Source organism: Oryzias latipes, chromosome 16 (assembly GCF_053564925.1).
Source record: "Oryzias latipes strain Hd-rR chromosome 16, Olatipes_Hd-rR_3.1".
Taxonomy (NCBI): Eukaryota; Metazoa; Chordata; class Actinopteri; order Beloniformes; family Adrianichthyidae; genus Oryzias; species Oryzias latipes.
In genome coordinates, this window is record NC_136252.1 from 22550213 (window position 1) to 22575448 (window position 25236).

At 40.1% G+C, this 25236-nt stretch overlaps 3 protein-coding genes across 5 annotated transcripts; 2 read left to right on the forward strand and 1 right to left on the reverse strand.

The window, feature by feature from the left end:
• Positions 1 to 26: 26 nt before the first annotated feature.
• On the reverse strand, positions 27 to 6041 carry josd2 (Josephin domain containing 2). 3 transcript variants are annotated; one of them, XM_004077936.5, is made up of 5 exons: positions 5905 to 6041; positions 5524 to 5652; positions 2766 to 2891; positions 2231 to 2425; positions 27 to 1716 (listed from the first exon to the last, which is right to left on the reverse strand). In XM_004077936.5, exons 2-5 carry the CDS (start codon positions 5643 to 5645, stop codon positions 1605 to 1607), a joined length of 555 nt encoding a protein of 184 aa, XP_004077984.1. In that variant the 5' UTR covers positions 5646 to 5652; positions 5905 to 6041; the 3' UTR covers positions 27 to 1604. The 3 variants fall into 3 exon arrangements, with proteins under 3 accessions (XP_004077984.1, XP_011483669.1, XP_078788853.1); XM_011485367.4 differs by having other exon boundaries at positions 5781 to 5995; XM_078932727.1 differs by lacking the exons at positions 5524 to 5652; positions 5905 to 6041 and adding an exon at positions 5029 to 5187.
• Positions 6042 to 7655: 1614 nt separating this feature from the next.
• Positions 7656 to 11978, forward strand: ube2s (ubiquitin-conjugating enzyme E2S). The gene is made up of 4 exons (XM_004077937.5): positions 7656 to 8170; positions 9096 to 9243; positions 10327 to 10517; positions 10598 to 11978. Exons 1-4 carry the CDS (start codon positions 8168 to 8170, stop codon positions 10934 to 10936), a joined length of 681 nt encoding a protein of 226 aa, XP_004077985.1. The 5' UTR covers positions 7656 to 8167; the 3' UTR covers positions 10937 to 11978.
• Positions 11979 to 12652: 674 nt separating this feature from the next.
• Positions 12653 to 21721, forward strand: shisa7a (shisa family member 7a). The gene is made up of 6 exons (XM_011485370.4): positions 12653 to 13478; positions 15375 to 17671; positions 18064 to 18218; positions 18567 to 18632; positions 18922 to 19107; positions 19291 to 21721. The coding sequence occupies exons 2-6, from the start codon at positions 16911 to 16913 to the stop codon at positions 20217 to 20219; spliced, it is 2097 nt and encodes a 698-aa protein (XP_011483672.1). The 5' UTR covers positions 12653 to 13478; positions 15375 to 16910; the 3' UTR covers positions 20220 to 21721.
• The last annotated feature ends 3515 nt before the right edge of the window (positions 21722 to 25236 follow it).

A 25236-nucleotide genomic window follows, 5' to 3' on the forward strand; every position in this document is an offset into this window, starting at 1 on the left:
TTCACAAATCAGTAAAACACACCATGTAATTTAAACAAGAGGTCGAGGTTTATTATATAAATAAGCATCAACATGTTGAACCTCTCAGCTTGAGGATCATGGGTGAGTTAGTCACTAGTGTGTATCAGAGGCGGTGCTCTAAAGAGTTTTATATGCATAGTTCAACAGGCAAGACAAATGCAGACAAAGAGGCGGCAAACAGTCACAGAACCACGGCGTGAACACAGGCGTGTACATTCCTGCACAGTTTCATTTTAGCTTGAAACTAATTTTGGTTTCCATGCAGCTACTCATGTCCATTAATTACATTAAATGTCTTAACTTCTCCTCCTATCACCAAGTACAAAATTAGAAACTGATGAATTTCAACATTTGATGTTTTCAAACCATTTTTTTGAGCTTAAACTAAGACAGTAAAACAAAAAAATACTGTAATCTTTCATGGTTTTACTTAACGTTTGAACAACAATGCAGGTAGAAAATCCAGGGTTATGTTAGGTATATGTGGCCTAACTACCGTAACACTAACCATTCTAAAATCATAGAACGCCATAACCCAGACTGTTAATTAAAAGAGCAGTCAGATACTGACAGTGTGCAGCCACTTTATGGTACAAATGAGTAGGAAACATTTGGATTCTGCAATTCTAAAAATGAAACAAAAGTATCTCTAACATTTCTCAAGTAATTTATACTTAAAATGTATTTGTCCAGTGACAAAAAAGTACATTGGGACAGATTGGCATTAAACCACCAAAAGCCTCAATGAAGATTTTATTTTGGCCAATTGAATTACCAACCCCCCCCCCAAAAAAAAAGAAAAATCCTGTTTTAAATAAAGACTTCACTGTTAACAACATTGTCTTTAAAAAAAAAAAAGACTCTGGTTGTTAGAGGGACCTATCGTGAGTTCTGATCTCACTGTGAATATAAACTGCAACCAAGCAGGTCGGGCTTCTGGGAAAGGTGACCATGGCGACGACTTGTTTTTTGGGATGCTTCAAGCTCCGGCTAAAATGAAATGCATAGGAATCCCGCTTTAGCACACAGCAAAGGTTATCTGTGAGCAACATCACACGTGTTTGTGAATCTCATCCGTAGTGCATAGATGGTTTAAAGGAAACCAGGCAAGAAATGGCGGACAGTAGTTGATCATCCTCCCCTCAATGCATTATGATCTGAGAGAACGACACCTTTAGGAACAAAATCTCTTCAGCTTCTTACATAAATGTCTTCACAAATGAAAGATACTATCAAATAAGAGGGAGTTGTTCTTTTGTCCATACACAAAGTCTGTAAAGAACTGTAAACAATTTTGTTATTTATCACAACCTGAGTGGAATTAAATTCACTTGCTTGCCTCAAACCTGCAATTCTGTCAGCTACCGGGAGAAAGATGGACAACGCAATGCGTGTGTCAAACCAGAACAGCTGTTCCAATCCAAAAGTTCCTCATTTCAGAAGTCAACTTCTGCTTCTCTTTGGAAATTCAAACAAAAAAAGTGTCAGTGTAGATGTTTCATGGGTTTTAGTGCTTTCCCTGAAGATGCCTTTTTAACCAAAAGAAAAGGGTCCTTTGATGTCATCTTGGCACGGCAAACGTGTCACTCCTTGGGGGAGTCAGAGTTTAGCCAAGACCCATCGTCCTCCACCTCCCGTCGTACAACCAGGAGCATCTCTGCCACCTCCTGAGAAAGCTGCTCACTGAGAAAACCACTGCGAAGACAAAGGATAAAGAAGAGAAAAGGTTACAAGGCTACAGACCTTAGTGATGCAAACCCCCTGTGACAAACAAGGCCCAGGATTTGACGTAGTGTTCTCTCACTAAATTGCAATTCACCTTTTGTGATCTTGCTGCTTGACCGATTTTTCAGCGCAACTTTGCATCCTTTTTCTGTTTATATTTTTAAACATTTTTAACAGCCTAATTAGCTATTGACCTTGTCAATCAATCTCCTCCATGCTGCGTCTCCTGTATGGGTGCGTGCAGTTTGCCAGAGTTACATAAATCTTTGATCGCGGGCAGATTTGGGTTTTCATTCTTTAACACTGGACTAATTTTTGGGATTCGGAACGGTTTGAACTTTAAGAGTTTCCAAGAAAGAAAAGTGAGAAAATGTTCATTTCTATCTGAAAAAAAAAGACGTGTATAAAATTTGTGGTAAAGAGTTTTAAAACATCTATAATCCTACTTTTCACCTGAATCACCCTGAAGCTTAAAGCTTCTCACCGTAGTTCTGCTTCTCCTCCTATGCAGAAAGGATTTTTCAGCTTGGAGTCCAGGTTATAGTACTGTCCATTAACCTGTCGAACTGCAAGCCAGTGCCGCCTTCGGAGGGGGAGGGAAACGATTCCCAAAGATACTCGAGATGGAACATTAAGAATAAAGCCCTGGACCTTGGATGGGCAAAGGCTCTGAACTGTCCTGTAGATGAAAAAAATAAATACGTTTTTAAAGAAACAGACACATTTCTTTAATTCACAACCAACATGATGCTGAAATTTGTGACTAACATTCTAAATATTTCAAATGATTAATGCTTATTTGTGACATGGGCCACAAGGGAGGCGGGGTTTGTATCACACCAACAGTCCCGCCCATAGCTCTGAGGCAAATTTCTAATACTCATACTGCTCTGCAGAAACTATGTCCTAGAAAACAACACAGGTGTAAAATAGAACAAAAGATAATCTGAGAGGGTCTTTAATTTAAAAAAAAAAAAAGACAGGTTTGTGAATGAACAGGGATCGGAGTGTGAACTGACCTGCGTTTGTCCCACCACACTGCAGCCAGCTCCCTGCTCTGTAGCGCTGCCATAATAACATTAACATCATAGTTTCCTGTTCCTAACACTGATCGATGGGGGTTAACCACACACTGTGGAGCCAGCCTGCAAAGAAGACAACATTTTTATAAAGGGATGTCCCCTTTTCATCCCTGTCTGGCAACTCATGCCCCTCAGTCCGGCTTAATTTGATTGCCAAAAGCCACCAAGACTGTGACTCAATTTAACTCAAGCTCAATTATGTTAATGGTCCTGATGTAAACCACAAGCCTCTCCAGACCTGCACTTTGTCTGTGGCTTCATCTCTGCAGAAGAGTTATCTATTTGTTTGAAATACAATCATTATTTTGTTCCAGAAAAATATAAACAGTATAAACATCTGGGTGTGTTTAGCTTTTATTTTATTGGTCAGACTTGAAAGAAACATTATCCATTTAAATTCAGATGGAAGTTTTTGCAGAAAAAAAAAAAAAGATATGTACGCTCACTGGGCACTTTGTTAGGTACACCCATCCAACTGCCCGGTAACAAATTTGCACTGAGCCAATCACATGGCAGAAAGTCAATGCGTTTAGGCATTCATGGTCAACACAATCTGCTGCAGTTCAAGCCGAGGATCAGAATGTGGAAGAAAGGTGATTGTAGTGACTTTCAAAGTGACCTGCTAGGATTTTTACCTACAGTGATGAAAGTCAGGCAAGGAAAAAATCCCTGAACTTTTCTTTGAGCGATATGGCGGGCACAGAGCGAAATTTTGGAAAAATACGTGGTCTTAGATGCATTCTGGCAACTAGTTATTCACTTCTTTATCAAGAAACTAAGACTAATTGGAGCATCATGATTTGTCATTCAAACCCCTAGTTTGACTCTCCATTAAGGACTTGCTGGTCCTAAAAAAGAATTTGGAAAATTGCTCAAAGTAACACAATCCTACAATCTACGCTTTTCCTTAAAGCTGCAAAACATACAATTGCTAAAATATAGTAACATCAAAGCCCCAAATGGCAAAAAGAACACCAGTAACTATGATATTCTATGAAAATACCTCAGTTATTTATACATTATTTCTGCTTTAGAAATGACTGATGTACAACATCCACTTGCACTGTTTTCTCAAACTATAATTACATCAAAATATGGGATCTGCTTTAAACTATAATTCTATAACATAATACATCAATTCTTTAACACCAATACTAAGTAATCTGGGAAATATCAAAACAAACATACAAACTAAACTAAACATTGTAAACATTATTTTTTAAGGGAGTGCGGGTCCAAACCATCAAATACTTATAATTAATGTCAACTATACTGAACTAAATCATGGTAATTAGGAAATACAAATAAATTAGATAGAGAAATGTATTCAAAATAAAAACTGAAACTCAAAACTAAAATTGAAATTATTTCAAAATGTGGTTTTGAGATTATTTTACACAAAAAAGTATTTGACCTACACTACCTTAAAAATCTTTTTTTTCCAGCCAAGACCACTTCAATTTGTTTTTTATCGTCTTCTCACAACTGAGGTCGTGACCACGCTCAATAATGACGATGCCTGCCATTATTTTAACACAAATTTGATCGCAAACTCTTCAGATGTGTTTGTGAAAATTTAGCGTGGGTCCGCCAGTTTTGGTCTCTAGGGAAGCGAGTCACGCTGACCACGTGGTGCAGACAGAGCCAATCGGACCCGTCGACGCATCCGAAAGCAACTAAAACGTCCCGTCATTGGTCAATTAGGCCGGGAAGACGAGAGATGGCCACGACCATAGAGGAAGCGATCTGCTGAGAAATATAGAAAATAAAGCTAAAATTAGCTGATTTCAGACCATTTTTTAATCCGGAAAGCGATTTGTCCGTAGAGATCAGGTCTTTATTTCCCGGAAAGTACGTTCGGTTTGCTCAAAAACCCGGATTTCCGGGAATTCCCGGAAGACTTTCATCACTGTACCTACAACCATCTCTAGGGTTTGTAGGGAAAATATCCAGTGAGCAGCAGTTTTGTGGGTGGAAATGCCTTGTTGATGTCAGAAGAGAATGGCCAGACTGGTTCCAGCTGATAGGAAAGTAACAGTAACTCAAATAACCACTGGTTACCAAGTTCTGCAGAAGAGCATCTCTGAACGCACAACACGTCCAATCATGAGGCAGATGGGGTACAGCAGCAGAAGACCTCAACGGGTACCACTCCTGTCAGCTAAGAACAGGAAACTGATTCTAAAATCGTGCACCTTGCCTGGTATGATTAGTCTCCATTTCTGCAGCAACATTCAGATTGTAGTGTCAGAATTTGCCGTCAACAACACGAAAGCGTGGATCCATTCTGCCTTGTATCAACAGTTCAGGCTGGTGGTGGAGGTGTAATGGTGTGGGGGATCTTTTCTTTGCACACCTTGGAACCCTTAGTACCAGCTGAGCATGGTTCCAACACCACAGTCTTGTTGAATCTAAGCCACAAAGGTTTCAGGCAGTTGTGAAGGCAAAAGGGGGTCCAACACGGGACTAGCAAGTTGTACCACATAAAATTGGCCAGTAAGTGTAAATATTCAACTATGATGACCTGGGGAAATCGAGACTGTTTTTGTTTGTTTTGTTTTGTTTTAAGCCTTAAACACGAACATAAACAAGGAAACTACAAGTACCACACATTACAATACATCCAATGTGTTTCAATATATGCTTTTTTTTAAATTGAGAGAATGGGTACAAGATCATGTCAGCACGTTGTTACCGTTTACAGATGTCGTCAGCCGTCTCCTTGGTAAACACTCGCTCCTGAAGCACGTTGTTGAGCGCGTGAATGGCGCACAGCTCCAACCGTTGCTTCTCATGAAACACCTCGGCTTCGCTCATTCTATCGCTTTCCGTTTCAAACACAAAAACGTGGACGTCAACAAAACCAGAATACACACGTCACTCATGCTAGCTAGCATCAGATATAATATGAGAGGTTAGCACCAGCTAGTACAGTAGTTCTTATCTTCTTACCTGAAAAGAAGCTAACTATGACACCCTGGTGGAAGTTCACCAGCTGGCCGCTCAAAAAGTGGTTTAGAAAGTAGCAGCAGCGCGAACTATTGTCACGCCATTACAATGAAACGGAGCTCGTTACCTGCTGATAAAGCAAATCCACGTTTTATTGACGCTGGAGTCCGTCAGCTACATCCAGAAACCGGAAGCAGAGTCTTTGTCGTGTTGTTGTTCTACAAAAAACACGCCCCCATGCTTAAAGAGTCCCACAGAGCAACACCGAAACACGAATTTTCTTTTATTTACCAAGTACATATAGCACTAAATAAACGCAAAAAAATATTTCTGGTAGTCCGCGCGATTGTTTTTAATGTTTTTAAGCAGGTCAAAATAGCAATAATGTAAGCTTGCAACGTCATCTAGTGGCAGCTTTATTAATTTCAGTTGTGGCAGAGAGGAGGTGAAGACAGACTTTCAGATATTTTTTCTCTAAAAGAAAAACAATACACATTTATATTAAAAAATAAAACACGAAATATTTCATATGGATTATTGTCTTTCAACTTAAGAATTTTTTTGATGGAGAAATTACTTGTGATGATATTCATGAATGTTGATGATAATGTTACATTTTCCTAGAATGCAACATGTCTACTATATCTGTGATTGACTGGATAACATCATATTCAGTGAAAGCAAAACTGCTCTGAGCAGGAAATACTGTGTTCAATCCAAGAGATACAAGTTGATAGCCATTACAAAGGCAGCAAAATGTAAGATGAAACTCCATTGTTGAACCTTTCTGTTTTGAGTGAACACATTTCAGCCATACAGGACCAATGAAAGGAGAGATATTCATAGAACAATATTTAATAACAAATTAGATAATTTGAAGATGCCATGAGCACTCCATCAGTTATTTTTTAGTCTGATATTGTGTCAGATGTTGCTATTCTGAACCTTTTACAAATCTTTTAATGTATGTTATGTGTTGAATTTAGAACTGAAGTTGTTCTTTGTCAAAATTGTTGAATGTTAGTGTATCATGTTCTGATTTTTTTTAAAGTTATGTCTGTTGTCTCATTTACAGTGATTTCTGTTGAGCTTTGTAGAATGGTAATAAAAAGACCTTCTTATCCTCTCCTACCTTCCTTTTGAGATTAAAAAAAAACCCTGTTTTATCTACATTGTCTCTATCAATGTTGTGTCCAAATTGGTTACCATTCCCAGTTATATGTTTGATTTTTGCACAAGAGGTCCTGAGGACACTATTGGGTTATCTGTTTGTGTGCTATTTTGCATTTGGCGCTGTTTCTTCCTTCATAAATGCACAGGAAACTTTGAGATGTACAAAGACCTGCATAACATTTTTTAAAGATTTCTCACAGAACATAAGCCAGTTTTGAGTACAATGTTTCAAAATCAAATTGTGCAAAAACAAGCATTAGATCACAGCAATGCTAAAATAGCGTTCTATTGTCTGATAGTTGCGGGGTTTGTTTTTATGTTCATAGATATTTAGGACACACCACTAAATTATTGGTATTTGTATGATGGACAGTCATTTAATATTATTATTGGCCTACAATTTTTTTTGTTAGTCCAAAATCCTGCTCCAAAACCAGGAAAGCTGTCCTCAGGTTGAGGCACCATGTTTATTGAATGCCCTTATCCTGTCAGTGTCCCTGATTGACTCTGTTGTGTCCTTTTATAAAAAAGCTAACATGCATTTGTTTAGGAAAGGTTAAAAGTAATGAATGTGAGTGTATGTGGTTGTGTGGCTCAGACAGTCCAGGGTGTACCACACCTGGGGGTAGTTAGAATAGACTCCAACAACCGCCACAGGGAGTGTTTAGAAAATGCATAAAAAGGTGCTTCAGAAATACAGCTCACTTATTTGCTTAAACAATTATATTAAAATATAATTAGGAATATTTGTTTTAAATGTATTTTTCACGTTATAAAAATGCTCACTGCTATTGATTGAATTATATTAGCTAATCTAATATACCCGATATTCTTGATTGTGGTTTATTTCCTGTCAGTATCGATCGGTAGTTTGAGTTTTTCAAACGGGCCTATGGCTCACCAGCATCAGCTCTCTTTACACTCTGATTGGCTTATATATTTTTTCTATCATGACGTAATAGAAAATCTAGATTGTGATTGGTTAGGAACTTCATACGCGTCAACTTGCTAAGACGGCTATTGGTTAATATCAGCAGGTTAAATCGAGGATCGTATTTTTGTTCCTGTGTCAACGTTAAAGCGAAAAGGACAGTAATCAGGGTTTTTTTTGTGATTAAGTTTCTACAAAATACTTTTTCTCAAATAGTAGCAGAAAAAGCTTCGTTTTATCCCATTCCAGTAAACAACCATTCACCAAAAAGATCTCATTTTCGAAGATGGTAAGACAGATGACCGAGCGTATTGCTAACAGCTAAGGGGAGTTTTTGCTAGCTTGCTCCGGTGTTAGATCGTCAAAAACACCCTGGTTGTGGTTGATTTTCTTTCTTTTTTAAAAGTTGTTTTTTATTCGCGGAACCAAAACATGATTTTAAAAATAGTACGGAGTACTTTTAGCGTAATGATCGCGTTTTTACAGCCTTTAATCAACGCTAAGTTCGAGGCATTACCTCTTGCTAACCGTTAACGTAAAGTTATCTCCTTATTTCTGTATAATAATTAGTAAGAGTTGCAATTTTATATTTTATCAGTCATGATACGATCGTACCTTGATTTAATGTGCCTTTATATTACCTACAGTAAAACTTTTTTTCTTCTTTTCTTTAAGCTTGGCGACAAAAACTTTGAAACTCAATGTTGTATTTTTGTTCTAGCAGCATAGCATTCGTTTGAATATCCTCCTGACCCCCAGCAATGCAAATTTCTAACTGAAAATCTAGCATAAATGGCACAGTAGCATCCAGCTGTATTAAATCAACATAAATAAATGATAACTTTTATATAATGCAGGATTTTTTTTATCAATTGAACGTGCAGTTTAAATAGAAGTGCATTTTTATTGCTGCTTCTTAGGTGTTGCAGATGTGACATCCTTAAGTACATTCTCATGTGGTCAGCAATTTATATTTTCCGACAATGGCTTGCTTGGATTTATCTTTTCTAAATTATCTCATTTTATTATCTTTATATTTTATTGAAGAATCAGACTAAACGAGATTGATGAAAATTCTTTGTATCTTGTTTAATTTTAAGTTATATTTTTAGTGATTTCTTTGTATTTTTCTCTCGTTATCAAATCGGTTTCATTTCCAAAGCTTTTTACACATTTAAATGCCCATTTATGTGCCCTGTTCTGTTTTCCCATAGAACTCAAATGTTGAGAATTTGCCCCCTCATGTTCTGCGCTTGGTCTACAAAGAGGTATCAGCTTTAGCAGCAGATCCACCTGAAGGTATAAAGATTTATCCTAGTGAGGAAGACATAACTGAACTCCACACATCCATTGAAGGACCAGGTAAGGATTTTAGTGAGGCTCCATGGAAAGCTTAAACTAGATTTGCCATTTTTAGGCAGTATTTCCTAAAATAGGAAAGGACTACAGCATTTTACGTTATTAAAAATGTCATGTCTTGTACTGCACATTCTGCATTTAATTATAGATTTCATTTTGAAATGAGCCTTTTGCCATCTTTTTCTTGGACTTGTGGATAGATATAGCTCATTTCTGAAGGAAGAACTGATTTAAATTGGACGGATTGCATTGTTGATGCATCTATTTTTATCAGGGGCTTTTAAGCTTATGTTGAATGGAAATTCTTAAAAAGTGATAACGATGCAAGTCGTAGGAGTTTCAAAAATTCAACATTCCAAATAAAGATTGTAATCGTTTAAACAAAGAGCTATAACTCACAGCTTTTTTGAACAATTTTTAAAAATTGTTGCTATTGTTAAAGGTTTATCCCCATAATATTGGCATGCAGTTCAGTTCATGCATTAGAAGAAATATATAATTCAAAATCCGTTTTTAAATGCCAAACAGTTTAGCGCATGATTGCCATCTTGAGGCTGAGGCTACACATTACTTCGTGAAGGTAACCACAAATAATAACTATAAAATCCAAAGTTGTATGAACCCTTTGGGTTATTCTTGTTATTTTTTTATTTAAAAGAGCTGTGTGCTATTGTAAGAGTTCAGCTATCCAAAGTAAACCGTGAAGACAGTGAGGCAAGGATGTTTGTGAATTGTTTGTATTTTGTGAGAGAGGAAGTGCGTCTTAATATGCTGGGCATATTTTAAGCATAATCCAGCTTCAAAACGTAACCATTTAGCTTTTTTATTTTGTTCTCCTTTAGAGCTGAGCAGACGTGGATGAAGAACGGTTCCAGTTCTTTGGCATGTTTAGCCGTGCTCAATTGCAAAAATAGTGCAGATTTATCAAGGACTGATGTGCAAAAGCCTGTCATTTTAAAGAATTTTGATGTTTAGCACGTCTATGATTTCAAAGTTAGAGATTTGATTCAGCTTGAAAAAAATTCAGTCTGTGTATCCGCAGTTAAGACATACTGTTCATGCTATGAATTCTTTATACTTTGACAGAGGGAACTCCATTTGCTGGTGGCATTTTCCGAATGCGTCTGGTCCTCGGGAAGGACTTCCCTGCTGTTCCACCCAAGGGGTATTTCTTGACCAAGATTTTTCATCCCAACGTCGGCCACAAAGGAGAAATCTGTGTGAATGTGCTGAAGAGGGACTGGAAGGCAGAGCTCGGGCTCAGACACATCTTACTTGTAAGAGTTCCACCATCGGCTATCTTTCCCCTGAGTGTGATGTATGTGGTCCGTCAACGATTTTCTCTTTGTGACGGCAGACCATCAAGTGTCTTCTAATCCATCCAAACCCGGAGTCGGCTCTGAACGAGGAGGCCGGGCGCTTGTTGTTGGAGGACTATGCAGAGTACGAGTCCCGAGCCCGCCTCCTCACAGAAATCCACGCTATGGGCGGTACGTCGGGGGCACCTCAGGATCCGAATGACGGCCCTCAGCCAAAAAAGCACGCGGGCGACCCTACAAAGAGAGCAGGACCCAGTGTACCAGCAGGTCTGGGTAACAGTGCCAATGGAGCCAGCAGCAATAGCAACAGTAGCAGCAACATCAATAATGTAGTGAAAAAGAAAGCCGATAAGAAGCGCGCATTGAGACGACTTTAATACCTCAGTGAAACTTTCTGTGTGTCTGAGTGAGTGAATGAATTAAAGGAAGTGTAAATATAAATATTGAAGTGTGCTGACAGAACCATTTTGTTCACATTTTTTGTTAAGTTTTCCGATTAGAGTCAAGAATGTCCTTCCTAGCCTTTGTTTTGTCATCTGTTTAAATCATCCTGTCATCACAGATCTAGTTCTTTTCAGTCCTAAAGCTATTGTTCCTCCTGAAAAAAGGAAATTAAATTTTTTTTTACTTTTAAACCATGTCATTAGTTTTGTTTTAAATTCGGCCCACTTTGATTGAATAACATAAAATGACTTTCAGTCGGAGGAAAAAACAAAAACCTTCAACCAGACAAAAGTATTGTTGTCTTTGTTGATAGGATGTCTTTTTGAGATGTTTTTTTTTTTGCATGTGTGGCTGTGATGGTACTGTGTACTGCTCGGCCTTCGATCTTCTTGGGTCCAAACGACTGTGCTTATTCAATTCATATCAGGTTTTCAAGTCGAGATCCAAGGAGATCATGGAAATTTGTACTAAAAAGGATTCTAAAAAGAATGGTTCACCATTTGGGGAGAATTATTGCCACTATTTTGCAAAAGCAAACATTTTTCTAAATGTATTTTTTATGTTGTGATCTAAATTTTGTAAAACTAAAGTTAGAAGTGGCATCATTTGCCCCCTTTTTTGATGTTATTTCACTGTCTAGCATTTTCAGAACATGTGAACTAGTCATGTCTATATTCAGCTGTCCTGCCTCTGTGTGAATGGAGCAGTGGCTGTACACGAGCAGAAATGGTTCTATGGCAACTTCTCCAAAAGGCCCATCCTCTTCTAAAAAGCAGGGCTCCAGCAGCCCATGTGGGCACTGAGGAGACTTTATTATCCTACCTGTTTGGGCTCTGCATTCTCTTTTTCCAATAAATGAGCTTAAAATGTCTTAATTTAAAATAGAAAGTTGCCTCTGGAATTTCTGCCAAACTTTTGGCTCACTTGTTTTCATTTTTAAATATTTAAGTTAATAAAAACATTGAGAAACCACCAGTGAAATGTTTCCTACTTGATCCTATACCTGCTTATAACATTTGCTTTCTTGTAGACATATTGATGACAGATGATTGGGGTGTCAGGTGATGTAAAACAGCACTTGATGTTTACTGCAAAAAAAAAAAAGAAGTCTTTTTTTCAAGGAGGCAAATGCATCCACCACAGCAAAGTGGCGAGCGAAAATGAGCCCAGCAGAGCGCAGTTGGGCCACCTAATGAAGGGTTCTGCTGGCCTCTGCAGCAGACATGATGCAGCCCACCCACCCGCACAGAAATAGCATGCAGGTAATTATCAAGCCCTGCTTAGACACCTGGGGCTCCATGTAAACCTGCACACCTTCCATGCTGTAGGAGCTTACGTCCTTTTGCCACCTATTATACACAAATTCCTCTGAATCTTCACTTTTAAACATTTTTTCCTGTTCCATAATTCATGTTGATGCTTGATCTCAGTTAAAATGATTAAAATATTATTTTAAAAAATCCAAAAGGAACTTTATCTTTAAGATCTCCACTGTCTCCTTTTTAAAAATCTTTTTATTTTTCTGTAGCTGTGCCTGGAAGGTTTTTGCGCCAGTCCTCTCCCTTTCCCCGTTTTCATCTTTTTCATAATTGCCACCAACATAATGACAGTTGCTGTGGCAACCATGTTTCTCTTTTTTTTCCTCTAGTGTGCGCACCAAAAGAAAAATGAACGCACATGCACTCTTTGGATTCTGTCGGTCTTCCATTGATTTAATTTACCAAACATGTATATTGTTTGAGGGCATCTTTGTTTCCTCTGATGTCATTTTTTTTAATAGATTAGCAAATCCATAACTGAGGGTTCTCTGGAATCCATATGTTCAGGAACGCGTTTTTACGCACAGTGTGTGCGGGTAAAGAAGAGAAGTTGGATGCCACCAGTTGAATGGGCCATGACCATCAGCCCGGAGCAGCCTGGAATCGAGCCTCATCAGCACCAGTGTGACGGACCAATCACAGCGCTCCGTCAGCAGCGGACCTCCGAGAGGCCAGCTGAAGTTCAGCGGTGAAATCTTTCGCTTACAGGGATGACTGAGAACCAGCTTCTTTCAAATCTAGATCAAGTTCATTTGTTGGAAACATAAAACAACTTGCGGGGTTTTGCGGGATTGCCTCTCTTAACTTGTACCATCACTCAAAGCGATTGTTTCCGATACAGACAGCAGAGCAGAGAATCTGAGAACATCTCGGTGTTCACTCCCTCCTCTCTCGTCTCCAGCATGCGTTTTTTTTCTTCTCGAAGTGCCGCGATGATGGATTATCGATGTCCTGGTGGAGACACAGCGTGAGTGGCTGAGACCTGCAGCGCTTCAGAAAAACAACCGAAACCCACCAAAACAGGTGATCTAGAGAGCAAACAAACGCTCCATCCCTCCACATCATCTCCTGCTACAACAGCTGCCATCTGAGAAGCGCTGACATACACACTACAGTGCGCAGGCTCTCCAGCATCAAACCCCACAGCAACGCGCAGGTAAGACACGACATTATGCACCTTTTTTTTTGTACATTTCTACTAACTCGTGATTAATGCTTGACTTTCGAGATGATTGGATTGGTACTTTATGTGCTTGTACATGTGTGTGAGTGAGTTTATTTGCTGAGGCACCACAGCTGGTTTCATCAGAAACCATTTGGATGAAAGCTGCGCCACAGAAGCGTCTGCGCACAGGCGGTTTTCTGGAAAACACTTCTATTTTTTTTTCAAATGCGGAAATTCTGTACTTGACACAAAAAATATGAGAGATTTCAACATTTATGGATGTTTTTTTATAGGATGTACACACAGACACATCCAAGATCACACGCGCGCGCGCCCATACATACACATGCACCGGTACGGATACACCCACGCACTTTCAGCCTACTGATATGCAAACCTTGTCCATAACCCGCATGGTTGTCCAATGCAACTTGCAACTTATTAACCTAATGATGGATTAGGGTGTCTGTGAGAAGAAGATGTGCAAATCAGGACGCAAAGCCAGTGCGCAGCATCCATTCATTCATTCACTCACTGATGCTTTTCTCACTAAATCCACCCGTTTGACATCCAGGCGTTCTGCACCCATTTGTCCTGCGTCTGCAAGGCGCCTGTGTGGAGGGAAAAAAATAAAAATAAAAGTGGCCATTTTGTCTCGTTTCCAACAAACACCTGTTGAAATCGCTGCTCGCCCGGGCGTGCCGCGAAAAGACACTGCGTGTTCGCCTGCTCTGCTTTGGCTCTGTCACTTGCGGACGTAGCAATCGGCTCAAATCGAGTTCCCTTGCACTGCCCGCACAACTGCATTCTGGCTGTCTCGAACGTATGCTCTCATCCACGCTTTTCCTCTGCATTGCCTCATATTGGAGACCAGGAGGAAGAACAAGCTTTATCACACCAAAAAGACCTAGATACATAGAAAACACAACTAATTCTCTTTTGTAATGAATTTATTTATAGATGTTTTAGATGAAAACCTGCATCTATTCAGCTCCACCTCAACTTTAGATGCATATTTGGGAAAAATGAAAATGCAGGCTTGCAGCATTCTCAGATGACTCTGCAAAGCATCATCTCCATGAGCATAAAGATGTGCAGATATGAGTGAAATCTGCCTCTGCCAATGGGTGTAGATTAGATTTTTTCTTCTTCTTCCTTTTCTTTCACTCACACAGACAGAGCTGCAGTGCTATTCTGAGAGAGTTAGCTGCCTCAACCCACGCATGGAATCTGAGAGAGAAAGGCAGAACGATGGAGAAAAGGGAGAATAGGAGAGAAGGGGCAAAAAAAAGAAAAAAGAAAAAAAGAAGCAAGGTGGAATTGTAATACCCCATGCAATTTCGAATGCACAGCTTCATGTATTTACATTTTTTTATAGATTAAATTTTTTTTAATTGTCATGTCAGTGGCTGATGTGCAGTCTGAATCAACACCTCTGTCTTCTCGGGTGCTGTATGGACTGCGGATCTGTTTGGTGTTGCCGTTTGTGTGATGTGGCTTGTTGTAGTGATAAGTGCTGGGAGAAATGTACTTGATTCTGTGCCACCCACACGCTGCCCTCCCACTCATGGTCGTCTCTGCATCTATACCTCTGGCTCTTCCCGCTTGCCACACTCTCTTTGCACATTTAAATCCCCATCCTGTGTGGATCTCTCTGCACCCTTTCTCTCCATCGCCAGCTTTTCAGGAGAGTGTTTCTCCTGCAGCCAAACAAGCACAAAGACACACACACCAGGGAAGGAGAAAAAATTAGCTGAACATTTTGCAATTAATAATAAAAATAACGTTGCTGCTTCGGCATATGAAGCAGAAGCTCACAGAAGGGTCCACAAACACCAACGAGAACATCTACAGCCTCATCTAATCTATTTGTCATTTTTGTTGCAGCGGATCACTCAGAAAAACCACTTCAAATTTGTTTGTCGACACAGCAGAAAGTTCTGGAAATCAAGCACAAATTCCCAAAGACAACACAGGAAGAAAAGCCTCTCGGATAACTCAGACGGAACAACACTTTGTGGATGAAATGCTTTGTTTCCACGTCCCCCCCCCCCCTCTTCTTCTGTTGAACTCTCCTCAGAAGGTTAGAGGAGCATGTAACTGAAACAAGCAGAGCCCTCTGTGATTCCAGCATTCTGTTCCCCCCATCTGTGCCTACATTCTCTGCTACAGATAGGGACGTTTTGATAATTACATATAATTATAATTTCTGTGGGAGACAGATCTGCCTCTGTCTATTATTGCCAACACCTCCAGCACAATAACTCCACACATTTACATATTTCTTTACAAAAGTGATATTCTTTGAACCCCAGAGACAAGTTAGGAATAATCATACTCCAAGAGACATGTCACACGTTGAAGCAAAGTGCCACTCAACTCAGATCTAATCAGGGATACAGCAGAGTGACATAGGCCGTGCTTGTGCCTAAAAGCCGAATGAAAACCATTGCTTTCAGCGGCGTGTCTTTTTAGACAGGCGACTCTTTTTTAGATGCACGCTTGCTCCCGATTTTCTGCAGTCACACTTATTCAGCACATAAGCGGATCCTCATCGTCACCCGCAGAGCAGTCACAGTAACGGCCTGTGCCGGGGAAGTACTGATACCAGCCCGTCGTGGAACAGATTCAGATGATGCATCAGTGGATTTGTGCCCGGACGAGCACAGAGATGTTATCCCACAAATTTAGGCTACATTAATGGATAGAAGCGATCAGTGGTGCCATCATCTAAGTCCAAAAGATTGTGTCATCAAGGCAAGAACAATACCACAGTCATTTATAGGAGATAGAATTGCATTTTTTTGTGAGAATGATTGCTTTTAAGTTAGATAAGTGCCCATCATGACTGTTTTCAGAACCTGACTGAAATAGTCAACCAAGAAAGACAAGAAAGGTGGCCATTGACCACTCTTTTAAGTGCCACAATTTCCGGAATGTACAGAAATGCCATATTTTACTAAACAGACTTAATGCTGATTTATATTGGATTATTTTTGCCTCCAAGAAGCAGTTTCACTCATGGGACTTTAAAATAGAACTTCTTCTGTTCCGTATGATTAACTAAATGCATAACATAGGCTGTTTATTAATATAATTTAAATTAAAGCCTCTTCAATGTTGTTATTTGAAGGCGTTGACGCGTAAAAAGAGAAAAAAAATCACAACAGTTTGTTCTTTTTTAGTCAATCTGACCAATTACTATACTTTTGTGAGCACAGACAAAGACAGACGACAGACACCAGACATTTCCAGACCGTGTTACTGAATGAGACCACTGATACATCATCATTAACCAGTGGGCCGTGTGTTTTTTTGCATGCACACTTCATGGGATCTTAGTGGGTTAAACTGCAAAAGCGGATACAGCATTGTAACTGCCTTGACTCAACCACAGAAAATAGATGTCTTAGTCATGTGAAAATGACGCCCACCACCAATCTTCGAGTCCTTGCTGTTTCGCTGCTCTCCCTCCTCGCTGCCCTACTTAGCACTGCTGTGGAGACCTCTCTGTCCCCGCTTCCTCAGCAAACTGACCGCACCAGAGGACCATATACCGAGGAGCCCAAGAATGACTCCAGTCCGTCAATTCTGCTCCTTGCCATTCAGCCCAATCTCCTGCCAGCGGCTCTCCAAAGCCGGCCCAAACGCCCCGTAGAGCTCCCAGAAACCTCAGGGGGGGTTTTGGAAACACCTCCTAAACCTTTGCCCCAGGTAATGTTCCCCAAGAATGTAACGTCATCAGAGGCCCTCGCACCACCTCTAGGCGCAGCCCAGGTCGCGCCTTTTCAAATGATGGATGGATGGACGGATGTATGTCGAGGCTATTACGACGTAATGGGACACTTTGATTCAGCCTTCAACTGTTCCAAGGACTCCTTCATCTACTGCTGTGGAACCTGCCACTACCGCTTCTGCTGTCCAGAGTCTAGCAGAAAACTGGAGCAGGACAACTGCAAAAATTATGACTCCCCAGACTGGGCCAAGCCGCAGACGGAGATCATGATCCTTCCAGACGATGGGGGTTCTGACCCAGACTTTGACCCGCTGAAGCAGCAGAGTCACAACACAGGCTTCGTCATTGGGGGCGTAGTTGTGTTCATGGTGGCCGTTGCTGTGGGCATTAAGGTGGTTTTCAACAAAGTGCAACAGGAGGCCCACGAGAGGGACATGAACATGACGAGGTCAGACACGTTAATCATCTCATACTGCAGGATTTGCTGCTTTAGGATATTTTATAGCAATACTTTGGGGAGCAAAAATGTGTATTTTATCTATAACTTAATTGATGTTTGGTGGTCTTAGCTCTTCTTTTGACCTTTTTTCTCTCTCATATATGTCTTTTCATTTAAAATATGCATTTGAACTTTGTTCTTGGTCTTAAAATTGGAGATAATGGTTCACTTTTTCCAGATATAAATTTTCAGAAAAATATATAAAAATATCAGTAAATCTGGACATATCCTGCAATTATAGTTTATTCTTTTAGTTTGTCATATTAAGATGTATGGTTGTCAATCAGAATTTATTAATGGCTTCATTCCATCATTTTTTTCTTGTGTGTTTATTTGATTAGAGCCTTTGTTGACATGCTGCGGCACCAGCCGAGTCCAGTCCAGCAGGATGAGAGAAACAACAGCGTGGCTCTTACTGTTGGGGATGGGCAGGGGACGATAGGAAGAGCTCCGAAAAACCTCTACGCTCCAGGAGTGCCCAGCAAAGACAACAGACGTGAGCAGCTTAAGCAGCGTCCGTCAAGGGAACAATTAGAGAGACCCAATCAGAGCTTCTAGTCACAATGCCTTGTGTGTGCCAGCACACTGTGCTCATCAAATCCACATATGCATCCATTTTTGAATGGGTTATGTTTCTGCACTGTTTCTCTCCACTAAGAAAATAAACCGTTTACATTTTGACGCGGCAATAATAACCTTTTCCAAATAGGAATCAAAAGGCAGTTGAATTCAAACGAACCTGTCGACCTTTGAAAAATGATGGACATATTCTGTCTTTTTTAACTTTGAACTGCTTGACTCTGGTCTTTTGAGCTGATTACCTTATTTTCGTTTTTACTTTCAGTGGGAAATCTGCAGCACAATTTCATCCACTCATCAGGCAACAGCCCCAAACACACGGCAACCATCGGTAAGGCAGCTGGTGAAATCAGGGCTTCCATGTAAATTACACGTAATCACTGCGATTCTTCATTTGCTCCATTCACTTACGTTTTGAGCCCACGAGAAGACTTATTCATCTGAACAATGAAAATGATTATCATAGCTATGGTTGCTTGTGTTGGTGTTAAAAGCCAATTCGAAATATATATCTCTATGAATGATAGCAGATTCACACTCCCCACTGTAGGAGATGCAGAACATCCAGAGGAGCAAATCTCATTTAACACACGGTTGTTTTCTCACTGTGGTCTCTGTAGAACGCACGCCTCGAATGAACAATGCTCAGCTGGCAGCTGGAGGCACCCTGCTTTCCAGTAAGCACAACAATACCAAATCCCAACCTGCTTTCCACCACTCCCTGCACAATCTGGCCCAGCTGCCGCCTTCCTATGAGAGCGCCACCAAGCCTGAGCTCAACAGATATTCCTCGCTCAAACGCCTCGGTGAGTGCTGTGGTGATGAAATGAGACACCTCCTCTGTCCCCTCATGCAGCTTTTTCTGTAGTTGTTTTATGAGCCCTGGAGCATGGGAAAACTCTTGACGCTAGGCCCCAAAATTCATAAAAATTGCTCTTGTGAATGGTTTTACTGATAAACAATTTAAAGAATTGTTGTCTGGCTTCCAGAGAAAGGTCTCGATGAGTACTCGTCTGGCTACTGCACCACCAAGCGCCGGCCTCACACCGCCCAACCCGCCCTCCAGTCCTCTCAGCACCATCTCCACTGGGGTGGGGACTACACCCTCGGTGGCAGAGGAACCCTTCCCAGGCATGCAGCCCGACCCTGGATCCCACCACCACCTTCTGGCATGCCTGCCTCCCCTACTCCTAATCCTTATCCTCTGGATCCCCCGGAGCCCCAATATAATCCCAACTACGACACTCTCTCCAAGCCTCCCAGGAAAGTCAAGTCTACTGACCAGCTGCTCAACATGGCCGATGTCCCAGGCAACACTGGTACTCTGTCCCGGTTGTCCAAGAACCAGCAGCATCAGTACTACAAAGCCATGGCTGCCTCCAACAAGAACTCCAACACGCAAACCCTCACCAGGAAGCCCCAGGACAGACAGGAGAGACAGGAAAGGCAGGAAAGGCTCCTTATGTCACCAGACCATTTGGAAGAGAGGATGGGAGTTCCCGGGATGGGAGTTGTAGACCCATACGCTCACACAGGAGGGATTGTCCCCACGCTCCCTCGCCAGCAGAAGGCCCAGTCCCAGCAGAACGTCTGCGCCACGCCATCTCTCGACCGGCACCACATGATCAAGATGAACTCTCACCCCACATCGGGTCGAGAGCAAGAGCGGAACACGCCCATAACAGGGCACATGAGTGGGGGCGTAGCCTGGTCAGGGGAAATGCCTGGGGCGGGGGTAGTCATGGGAACAGGAACACTTGGAGGCCACAGCGCCAGGAGGATGGCGTTTGCAGCAAAAAGGCAGAACACCATCGAGCAGCTACATTTCATCCCAGGAGGGGGCGGTGGGGGATCCGCAGGGAGTGGAGGAGGCAGTCAGGGAATCAGAACGGGAAGTAAAAATGAGGTGACCGTGTGAGGTTCGTGCCTAGTTGTAGACTCTACTGCTTAGCAGATTCGTGGGAATAGCCAGACAGTCCTTTTGCATTCAACTAATAGATAACAGCTATCAAAGCATAAAACTAGACTTAAGAAGTATTGTAACAGCTTAACGTGTTCAGGCTAATCAAATTAGTGTACTCTTGTAATTAAATTAGCTTGAAAATGAAATCTTAGTATGGAACATCTGTGTCATGTTTGTGATAGCCTACGTCAGCCATATTTTGTAACAAAATTTGCCATATTGCCATATGCAGCAGTGCCATTACTTCTAGAAAGACTAACAGGACAACTGAAACAAGACCAACAGAGGATTTGCTCATGATTTAGTTTTTAGTTTTTTTCCAAAAAAAGTACTCAGGAGCCATATTAGATAGAAAAGGAGAGTATATTTAGAAAGACTGGATGAAGCAGAAGAGCGGGTGAGAATTTCCCTCCCAGAGTCTGACAGAGCAAAGCAATCAGGACTCTTTGAACAGTTATTCTGCGAAGTCCTGGCTAACAAGGTGTTTTTTATTTTAAAGACTGGATTTTACTGGCTGGGAAGCCCTACAGATCAGATGAGTCTCAAAGACCCATGTGCCTGGTGGACGATTTTTTTTTCTTTTCTTGCTGGATATTCTTCTTAAATTAACCTCATCCAGACACAAGAAGACTAAAGTATTCCTGTTGCTTCCTATGTACTGGAGCAGACAAGATGGTGGATGGGGCTGTTTGTGACTGCTGGAAAGGCTCCGTGCCTGATTTCAACTGCGGACGTACCCACATAAACAATCTGCTGCCTGGGTTGCCTAGTTTTCCATGTGACCTTAGATTATAATCCCCAGAGGATCTCAGATGGTTGACCACTGTTACACTAAAGGAGTGTAAGGAGACGATGGAGCATGTGACGGGTGAGATTACTGTTTACGAAACAGGACCTACCAGTACAAAAAAGTGGGCTACCAAATATTGTAGAGCCATTAAAATGTTGACAGAGAATTAAGAGATTATAAACAGTACTTTTCAGTTTAACTATAAAGCAGCAACTTGCTGTAATTTACGTTGTAGATACAGAGCATAGATTCTTTTTTTTTTTTTTACAGAGCACAAATGAGTAGAGCATGATGCTGAGATTGCACTTACACAACTGCCCTTCAAAGCCATAGCCATCTATGGGGGAAACAAAGAAACAAAACCACAGAGGAAGCTGGTCTGACAATCACCTCTTAACTATTATCAGCGGGTGACAAGTTACCCGAGTTAGTGATGTTTTGTACAGTCAAAGGATTGGCTTCAGAGCCGTTCAAACAATGAGTGTGGAGGACGAGGCCAGGGTCTTCTCCTGCACGGCTTTGTGTGCTGCAAAAGACTCAGATGGAAGGAAAGCCCTTCCCCTCTCCAAGACAAAGACTTTGCTGTATCATAACGCACTTCACTTGGTATGAGAATAAAAAAAGGAAAAAAAGAAAATAAACTAAGAAAAACAGGTAAAAAAAAAAATCACCAATAACAACGCTTATCAATACTAAGGGCTATCCTATCCTATATACTTCAGTATATGTGATATATGTGATCCATATAAAATAGTATCTCTTTCTATTGATTTTGTGTTGATATTGTTATGGCGTATCAAGTATTAACGTGTTTAAAAAAAGATATGAACACAAGGAATTTAAGCACAGTTCAAAGAGACAAAAAAAACTTTGCACAAACCAGTCCCCTGATATTTGCACCAGTTACCAACCTACTCTCTGTGTCGAATCTTCAAGGTTTATCTTCTGCACATGCGCACAGTAAAGAGTGACTGATCAACAGAGGGAACTGCATCGAGAGAGGATTTTATTTTGTTGTTTAAATAGGCAGAAATCTTTTTTTTTCACATTAAAAAGAAGGTACTGTTTGATTTTTGTTCAGTCACGTGAAAAGGAGACAGAAACAAAATGCCGACACAAGGATTCACATTTGGACAATCTTCCTACACACAGTTCTACATGTAGTTATGAATATGATGGAGTGTTATTATTAGTAATTATTATAACTGTTATGGTTATTATTAACAATTTATCTTATGGTGTGATGTTCTTTTACTTGGTGGAATTTAAGTGTTTATTGTTTCTAGATAACTAGCGTTCTCATGACTAGTTAGTGGTTCATGCATCTGGTCACCAAATTTTGAAAAACATTCCAAATCTTGATGCATGCCAGCTCCATTCCATTGAGAGGCATTGACAGCATGCCCGGGTCTTCAGGTCAGTGGTATTTACACGGCCAGTTTTTGCAGCTGTATGTACTGTGCCTAGACATCAGCCTTATGACTCCTTCAAATGATTACTGAGATTTCCACTTTGGTACAGAATATGTTAAAAAAAAAAACAGCAGCCTTCTAAATGTTGAAGGAATAGGTGAGCTTTTGTTGGGGATTCATGGATTATATGTTTTCTGCAGCAGCCTTACCCACAAAGTTCTCATGGGTTGCATGTGCTGTAATCATGAGACATGTATGTATGTTCAGATGAATGTTTCTTTTTTCATTTGGGAGAAGAATAGAAGTGTAACGAAAACCCATAAGCTCTAAACACAATTTCATTTTTTGAGGAAATCGGACAGACAACATACAGTTACATTTTCCTTTTTTATTTATGTATTTTTTGGCTTTTTATTTATTCATTTTTTTAACAGAGCCACAAAATGTTTGTAGCAAAGTCTGTAAAATCTCACAAGCCATATTTCCATTGAGTCTCATTATTCATAATTTTTTTTAAATGGTTAATCTGATTTTGTGCAAGTATTGTGTTTTGTATAGTTAGTAAAATCAGAATATTTTACGTGATCTCTTTAAAATTAATTTGAATATTTAAAAAAAAAGAAGTTCAGTGTTAGTATATAAGAAATTGTACAGTGCCAAATTCATAAACATTTTGTTGTCTTTTTAATGTCATTGCCTCTTAGACAGCATAGGGGTGCTTTTATTTTCTTAACACCGAAATATAACAGCTGCACGCACATTGAAAAAGCTTGCTTTCAGAAAGAAATGAATGAATATGGTGTGTGCTTTAGCCATTATGAATTCATTTAGAGGGATGATGTTCTATGGCCACCTTCAATGGACAGACAAAAACGTCCAAATCTGAAAATGGTTCATTTTTTTGCTCCCATGCCTGCAAATTTGAATATGTTTTTGTCACATTTTAATGCATTGATCCCCCTTGGATACGACAGTGATTTACAAAAAATTTGTTTAATAAAGTTGGTGGAAAACATGTTTTTCTGTTCCTTATAGAATGTGTGTTTTTTATTTTTTTCTCTATGTTTTTTCTGACTAAAAACAGATCCATTCAACATCAGTTTAGTTAAGCTTAGTGAAAACATGTTCATTATACACACAACTAAAGTTAGCTACTTAACCAAGAAGACAATTAAATGTGATCCCATTTAGCACAGTCACAAAGTGACAAATCTGTTCATAAAAACCTCTTCAGTGGTGCTCTAATCCAGTTCATCCCTTCTAATTCAGACCATCTATATCTTTTTTGAAATTATTGCTGTTATCTTTTATTCATTATACCTAATTATTTTGTTTAATGCGTTTCAACAGATAATTTCCCCACCTTTTAGCATTGGACAAACCTCATCGCAGTAGCTGTCTTCTCATACCTAGTTAAAATTCTGCAATATGTGACTGTACAGTATTTATAAATAGAGACTGCTGTCAAATCTATTGGAATGTAGGCTATATTTGAACTAAAACACATCAGAGGACAAGATGCAGGCACTTATTTTGTGTAAGACTGTTTGACTTTGGTCCAACAGTGGGGAAAAAATAATATCTTTATCAACTGTGTTGTAAAGAATACAGGGTCAGCACCATATAATGTTCCACACATTTTAATATTTTAAAATGACTGAGTAACATTTTGGTTGCTTGTGTGTACACTTAATCCTTTTAATGGCAATGTGTGACACAAATCTCAGTGTACAAATCTCAAATTGACAAAAAAAGGTAGAATCTAGAGAGAAAAAACAGTAATCTGTTTAAGACCCTTTATAATCTGAGAAGCCTCTGACTGAGACACATTTATATCTCAAAGTAAACCATAACATTTGTGCAAAGAGAGTCTGCTCACAAAACAAGAGCTCCACTTTACAACAATATGTAAGAACTAGTGATCATGAGGCAAAGTATTGCTTAACAAGAGCTCACAGCTAAAGATGTTGCAGGATTAAAAGAAAGTCCTGTAACACAAGAAGATGTGTGCTCCCACAGTGTGCCTGTGCCAATGATTAGTGCCTCTTTAGATATTGTATAATTCACACTGGCAACACAGTGCTACCCAGAGAGGGCCAAACTGTACTTTTAAATGACATCTACACTATATCATCTGAGTTCTAACATATTGAACCTGCTGTATCCTTCCAGGGAGTTAGGGGTTATGCAGCTCATATTTGAGACCTAAGGCGAATGAATCCCTTTATTGCACTGAGAGGTGTGAACGCTTAAATGAAAAAGCAGGCAATGCCCACTGTGGTGATACCAGGATAGTTTCTACAGGAGGTATGCACACATTAAAGAAAAGCTGGAAAAGCTTCAAGATTTATGGAAGCACCAACAGGGATGCATATGATGCCCTCAAGTCAGTGCAGATGGAGTTTGGACAGTCCGCCACTAGGGGGATGAATGGCTTCAAGTTCAGTCTTTGCACACATTTGAAGAATTTCAGGTCTTCTGCATTCATATAATTTATTTAATGTGTTATTAAAAGTTTTTATAATTGCTGAGCATTTTAAAAAATAAAATTTTATTTCACAATATGTTAAGAGCAGAGCAGCCGAACAGCCTGGACAGGGGTCCTCATGTGCTGACAGATGAAAAAGTCGGGCCGTGAATTAATTTGAATATTTATGTGGTATAAAATTAAGACAAACAACAAGGACAATACAAACACAAAAAAACTGTAAAATGTTTCCCTTTTTCTAACTAAACTAAACAGACATTAACAGGCAGTGCTTTTCTTTTC

Bases quoted from the DNA above. Each gene is read 5' to 3' on its own strand.
- shisa7a (XM_011485370.4), top strand. From the start codon at position 16,911: ATGACGCCCACCACCAATCTTCGAGTCCTTGCTGTTTCGCTGCTCTCC. The intron at 17,672-18,063 runs GTCAGACACGTT...TTATTTGATTAG, and splicing joins AGGGACATGAACATGACGAG to AGCCTTTGTTGACATGCTGC. The intron at 18,633-18,921 runs GTAAGGCAGCTG...TGGTCTCTGTAG, and splicing joins CAAACACACGGCAACCATCG to AACGCACGCCTCGAATGAAC.
- josd2 (XM_004077936.5), bottom strand. From the start codon at position 5,645: ATGAGCGAAGCCGAGGTGTTTCATGAGAAGCAACGGTTGGAGCTGTGC. The intron at 2,892-5,523 runs GTAACAACGTGC...TCTTCTTTGCAG, and splicing joins GCTGACGACATCTGTAAACG to GCTGGCTCCACAGTGTGTGG. The intron at 2,426-2,765 runs GTCAGTTCACAC...TTTCATCTACAG, and splicing joins GTGTGGTGGGACAAACGCAG to GACAGTTCAGAGCCTTTGCC.
- ube2s (XM_004077937.5), top strand. The intron at 9,244-10,326 runs GTAAGGATTTTA...ATACTTTGACAG, and splicing joins CACATCCATTGAAGGACCAG to AGGGAACTCCATTTGCTGGT. The intron at 10,518-10,597 runs GTAAGAGTTCCA...TTGTGACGGCAG, and splicing joins GGCTCAGACACATCTTACTT to ACCATCAAGTGTCTTCTAAT.